The sequence below is a fragment of the Salvelinus sp. IW2-2015 genome, unplaced genomic scaffold, assembly GCF_002910315.2.
Source record: "Salvelinus sp. IW2-2015 unplaced genomic scaffold, ASM291031v2 Un_scaffold1935, whole genome shotgun sequence".
Taxonomy (NCBI): Eukaryota; Metazoa; Chordata; class Actinopteri; order Salmoniformes; family Salmonidae; genus Salvelinus; species Salvelinus sp. IW2-2015.
The window spans coordinates 82,651-89,122 of NW_019943292.1; the positions used below are offsets into that span (position 1 = coordinate 82,651).

Here is a 6,472-nt window from a genome sequence, read left to right on the forward strand (position 1 = left end):
TTTTTATAATCTCCACCTCGCACACAAAGAGGACTGCCACCCCTCAAAGCCGTTCCCTCATCTTCCTAGGTTTTGGCCTTCTAGGGATGTTTTCAGCCGCCGTGCTTCGACACCTGCATTGCTTGCTTTGGGTTTTAGCGAGCCACTTTTCTGCCACAGAGCACTTCGCCCCGAAAAGATTGATTACTGTACATGTACGAATGGCTATATTAAAAAAAAATTTTACAACCATCAGCAGGAGATATGAAAACCACCTGTTCTTTCTGAATTGATGATTTTAGCCATATTAAATTTACCCTAGTAACCAACATAGAAAAACTTAAAATTAACAATATGTGCCCACCAATCACTCCGACCCACAACTAATCGAGCATACAAAACTAAACATAAAACAGTCACAACGTTACAAGACTTGTTTATCAAATTTGAGCTCCGGAAACCTCCATAAACGTTTTAATGATGGAAGATATCGTCTTACACTTGAGAATATAAAACAACGAACTACCAAGAGTTCGATTACACTACTGTTGAATAACAGTAAAGCGTCTATATTATCTGAACTTAAAGGTGATAATAATCCACTAGCTAATGTACCACATCGACTAAACAGCTGATATCATAAGTTTCAATAAGATTAGTTGTCCACACTATCCTTCTTTTTTTACATGCTTCAGATAAAATATAGCTAAAGTCAGATAACCCCTCAAAATCCCTCAGTGTTGATGACTATCAAAGCAAATCCAAGTATTTATAATAGCCCCTTCGACATCGCTGTAATATCTCTGAAGTGAAGTAGATAGCTTGTGAACAAAACCAGCTAAAACCCCTCAAAACAGCAACGTCAATGCAGTTGTATAAGCACCCGGTGCTAGGAAAAAGAACTCCCAGAGACAAAGGCCAAACCTCAGGAAAGCAAAGCTCTACGAGGATACCAGCATGAGGTGGCCATCCTCTTGCTGCCTGTGCGCGAGCAACAATCGGTAGTGGAGTTATAACAGAACTTGAAAGCCAAGATGTTCAAAATTTCATATGGAAGAGCACCAATAAACAATGCATTGTCAAATAATAATCAGTATAAATTTCATTGGCTTCACTAACCTATAATTAAGAGTTAACAATCATCATCTGGGACAGTAAGCTCATAACCGCAGCATTTAACACATTGTTCCAATCAACTTAAGAAGCAGTTGGAAGCCATGGAAAAGCAGGCAAGTCCAGTTGAGGGACTACTAGATCCACGTGCTATCGCCCAAGTGACTCTCCCGATGTACTCAGCTTAGTTCCTTCAGAGAGATTAAGCACAGATAAGTAAACCCAAAAGAAGAAGGCCAGAAGTTACTACAGAAATGGTGTCAAATCTGCCCCTAAGCTGAATCAAGCATCACCACAGCAAGACGACATCATTAGATATAAATACAGAGAAGAGAGTCGCCCGTAATTGAACCCCCGTCCAAGATGAAATCACCCACATACAGTAGAGTACGCCCAAGAGTCCGTTCACAGAATTAAAGATATACTTCTCCTTAATGCAACCGCTGTGTCAGATTTCAAAAAAACTTTACGGAAAAAGCACACCATGCAATAATCTGAGTACGGCGCTCAGAAAACAAATCAAGCCAAAGAGATATCCGCCATGTTGGAGTCAACAGAAGTCAGAAATAGCATTATATATATTCACTTACCTTTGATGATCTTCATCAGAATGCACTCCCAGGAATCCCAGTTCCACAATAAATGTTTGATTTGTTCAATAAAGTTCATCTTTATGTCCAAATACCTCCTTTTTGTTAGCGCGTTTAGCCCAATAATCCAAATTCATGACGCGCGATCACTAGGAGCAGACGAAAAGTCAAAAAGTTCCGTTACAGTCCATAGAAAAATGTCAAACGAAGTATAGAATCAATCTTTAGGATGTTTTTAAAATAAATCTTCAATCCTGTTCCAACCAGAGAATTCCTTTGTCTTTAGAAATGCAAAGGAACTCAAGCTAACTCTCACGTGAACGCGCATGGTCAGCTCATGGCACTCTGGCAGAGACCTTACTCAATCCCCTCTCATTCGCCCCCACTTCACAGTAGATGCATCAAACAAGGTTCTAAAGACTGTTGACATCTAGTGGAAGCCTTAGGAAGTGCAATATGACCCCATAGACACTTGGTATTCGATAGGCCAAGAGTTGAAAAACTACAAACCTCAGAATTCCCACTTCCTGGTTGGATTTTTCTCAGGTTTTCGCCTGCCATATGAATTCTGTTATACTCACAGACATCATTCAAATAGTTTTAGAAACTTCAGAGTGTTTTATATCCAAATCTACTAATACTATGCATATATTAGCAACTTAGCAGGCAGTTTACTCTGGGCACGCTTTTCATCCAAGCGTGAAAATGCTGCCCCCTAGCCCAAACAGGTTAAACAGCTTGGAAAATTCCCGAAAATTGTCATGGCTTTAGAAGCTTCCGATAGGCTAATTGACATAATTTGAGTCAATTGGAGGTATGTCAAGGCCTACCTTCAAACTCAGTGCCTCTTTGCTTGACATCATGGGACATTCAAAAAGATCAGCCAAGACCTCAGAAAAAAAATTGTAGACCTCCACGTCTGGTTCATACTTGGGAGCAATTTCCAAACGCCTGAAGGTACCACGTTCATCTGTACAAAAAATAGACATGATAAATGATGTATGTTATAGGTGTGTTATTATGTTCTGTGTTCCAGTCATGTTATTTTAGTATTGTTCCAGGCATGTTCTGTGTTCCTGTAACGATGTGCGCTGAGAGTCGGGAAGCAAGTTCAGGGAGTGAGTGTTTTAATAAATTAAAGCAACACAAAGCACAAACAACGCACCGACATGAAACAGAGTCAATAACACCTGAGGAAAGATCCAAGGGGAGGGACAGATATAGGGAAGATAATCAAGGAGGTGATGGAGTCCAGGTGAGGGACAGATACAGGGAAGATAATCAAGGAGGTGATGGAGTCCAGGNCAGATACAGGGAAGATAATCAAGGAGGTGATGGAGTCCAGGTGAGAGACAGATACAGGGAAGATAATCAAGGAGGTGATGGAGTCCAGGTGAGTGTCATGAGGCGCTGGTGACAGGTGTGCGGGATAATCAGCAGCCTGATGACCTAGAGGCCGGAGAGGGAGTATACGTGACAGTTCCAGGCGTCTTCTAAGGAAAGAGGAAGGGGGATATCCTAGCCAGTTATACAACTGAATGCCTTCAACTGAAATGTGTATTATTTATTTAACCCAACCCCTCTGAATCAGAGAGGTGTGTCTTCCTCATTTAACCCAACCCCTCTGAATCAGAGAGGTGCGGGGGGGCTGCCTTAATCAACATCCACGTCTTCGGCGCCCGGGGAACAGTGGGTTAACTGCCTTGTTCAGGGTCAGAACAACAGCTGTTTACCTTGTCAGGTCGGGGATTCGATCCAGCAACCTTTCGGTTACTGGCCCATCGCTCTAACCTAGTGGTTATGTTCTGTGTTCCAGGCGTGTTATGGGATTCTGAAGGTGCCAAAGGGAAGCTGGCTGTGTCGGACCTGTGACCTCGGCATCTTGCCAAAATGCCAACTCTGCCCCAAGAAGGGCGGGGCCATGAAACCCACCCGCAGCGGAACAAAGTGGGTCCACGTCAGCTGTGCCCTGTGGATCCCCGAGGTGATGAACCCTAACCTCTGACCCCCAAGTCTATATGGTCTGTCCAATCATATGTCTTTGTCCAAGCCTATCCTGGTATGCGGTCTCATCAAGGAGGCTTGAAATTATAAAGTGATACTATCCTAGTGTTTCAATGATGGTTGCATAAAGGGGACTTTCACATTTTGGCAAGGAGTGTATTGTCTAATGATTGTGTGTGTGTAGGTGAGCATTGGGAACCCAGAGAAGATGGAGCCGATCACCAACATGTCCCACATCCCCAGTAACAGATGGGCTCTGACCTGCTGTCTCTGTAAAGACCAGACTGGAGCCTGTATACAGGTACACACGGACACTGGAGCTATGTAGCTACTGCATTGAGAAGGCTTTCTACCTGGTAGTTACCTCAACAATCCTCTCTCTCTGCATTCCCTCAGTGTTCAGCTAAGAGTTGTAACTCTCTCTGTATTCCCTCAGTGTTCAGCTAAGAGTTGTAACTCTCTGTATTCCCTCAGTGTTCAGCTAAGAGTTGTAACTCTCTGTATTCCCTCAGTGTTCAGCTAAGAGTTGTAACTCTCTCTGTATTCCCTCAGTGTTCAGCTGAGAGCTGTAACTCTCTCTGCATTCCCTCAGTGTTCAGCTGAGAGNCCTCAGTGTTCAGCTGAGAGCTGTAACTCTCTCTGCATTCCCTCAGTGTTCAGCTGAGAGCTGTAACTCTCTCTGTATTCCCTCAGTGTTCAGCTAAGAGCTGTCGGACAGCGTTCCATGTGAGCTGTGCCTTACAGAGCCTGGAGATGAACACCATCCTGACAGAGCAGGATGAGGTCAAGTTCAAATCCTTTTGCCCCAAACACTCCGGTCTGAAGGGAGGACAGGACGGAGAGGGGGAGGAGGGAAAGGAGGGGGCCAGAGACAAGAAGTGGCGGAAGAGTGACAGAGTCGATGAAGTTCCAGCCCCCAAGGAGGAGAGCAGGGTGAACCAGCAGGCGGTGAACCAGCAGGCGGTGAACCTGCGTCAGATCAAACTGCAGCAGCTGGAGGAGGAGTTCTACCAGTTTGTTGACGTTAAGGAGGTAGCCAATCACCTGCAGTTGCCCCCGGAAACAGTAGACTTCCTGTATCAGTACTGGAAGCTGAAGCGCCGAGCCAATCACAGCCAGCCGTTGCTGACCCCCCAGAAGGAGGAGGAGGAGAGTCTGGCGAGGAGAGAGCATGATGTCCTCCTCCACCGCCTGCAGCTGTTCACTCACCTCCGCCAGGATCTGGAGAGGGTAGGTTCTACTTCCCCTTCCTGTTGCAGACTGACTGACAGTACTACTCTACTAGACAGACTGACTGACAGTACTACTCTACTAGACAGACTGACTGACAGTACTACTCTACTAGACAGACACTTCGACAATATAACCAGAGCAATATCAAAGTCTCCTCTCACAGACCACTTTAGCACGACGACGATTACTACTCTACTAGAACAGACTGACTGACAGTTACATCTCTACTAGACAGACTGACTGACAGTACTACTCTACTAGACAGACTGACTGACTGACTGACAGTACTACTCTACTGGATAGACTGACTGACTTGACTGACAGTACTACTCTACTAGACAGACAGACTGACTGACGGTACTCTCTACTAGACAGACAGACTGACTGACGTACTACTCTACTAGACAGACTGACTGACAGTACTACTCTACTAGACAGACAGACTGACTGACAGTACTACTCTACTAGACAGACAGACTGACTGACGGTACTACTCTACTAGACAGACAGACTGACTGACGGTACTACTCTACTAGACAGACTGACAGTACTACTCTACTAGACAGACTGACTACTGACAGTACTACTCTACTAGACAGACTGACAGTACTACTCTACTAGACAGACAGACTGACTGACGTACTACTCTACTAGACAGACTGACTGACAGTACTACTCTACTAGACAGACAGACAGACAGACTGACAGTACTACTCTACTAGACAGACAGACTGACTGACAGTACTACTCTACTAGACAGACAGACAGACAGACTGACTACTACTCTACTAGACAGACAGACTGACGACAGTACTACTCTACTAGACAGACAGACAGACTGACAGTACTACTCTACTAGACACAGACAGACAGACTGACAGTACTACTCTACTAGACAATGACTGACAGTACTACTCTACTAGGACAGACTGACAGTACTACTCTACTGACAGACAGACATACTGACAGTACTACTCTACTAGACAGACTGACTGACAGTACTACTCTACTAGACAGACTGACAGTACTACTCTACTAGACAGACTGACTGACGTGACAGTACTACTCTACTAGACAGACTGACAGTACTACTCTACTAGACAGACAGACTTACTGACGGTACTACTCTACTAGACAGACTGACTGACAGTACTACTCTACTATGACAGACTGACAGTAACATACTCTACTAGACAGACAGACTGACTGACAGACGTACTTACTCTACTAGACAGACAGACCTGACAGTACTAACTCTACTAGACAAGACCAGACTGACTGACAGTACTACTCTACTAGAACAGGACAGACTGACAGTACTACTCTACTAGGACAGGACGACTGAACTGACAGTACTACTCTACTAGACAGGACCAGACAGACTGACAGTACTACTCTACTAGACAGACATGACAGACTCTGACATACTACTCTACTAGACAGACTGACCTGACTGACAGATACTACTCTACTAGACAGAACAGGACTGACTGGACAGTACTACTCTACTAGACAGACAGACAGACTGACAGTACTACTCTACTAGACAGACA

General features: G+C 44.6%; 1 protein-coding gene across 1 annotated transcript in view; it reads left to right on the plus strand.

Moving 5' to 3' along the window:
* Positions 1–6,472, plus strand: part of jade1 (jade family PHD finger 1) — a 51,066-nt gene that overhangs the window by 20,105 nt on the left and 24,489 nt on the right. The window contains exons 7-9 of the mRNA XM_070439809.1: positions 3,499–3,666; positions 3,871–3,987; positions 4,380–4,916. Coding sequence (XP_070295910.1) covers positions 3,499–3,666; positions 3,871–3,987; positions 4,380–4,916 — 822 coding nt within the window. The remainder of the gene's footprint in view (positions 1–3,498; positions 3,667–3,870; positions 3,988–4,379; positions 4,917–6,472) is intronic.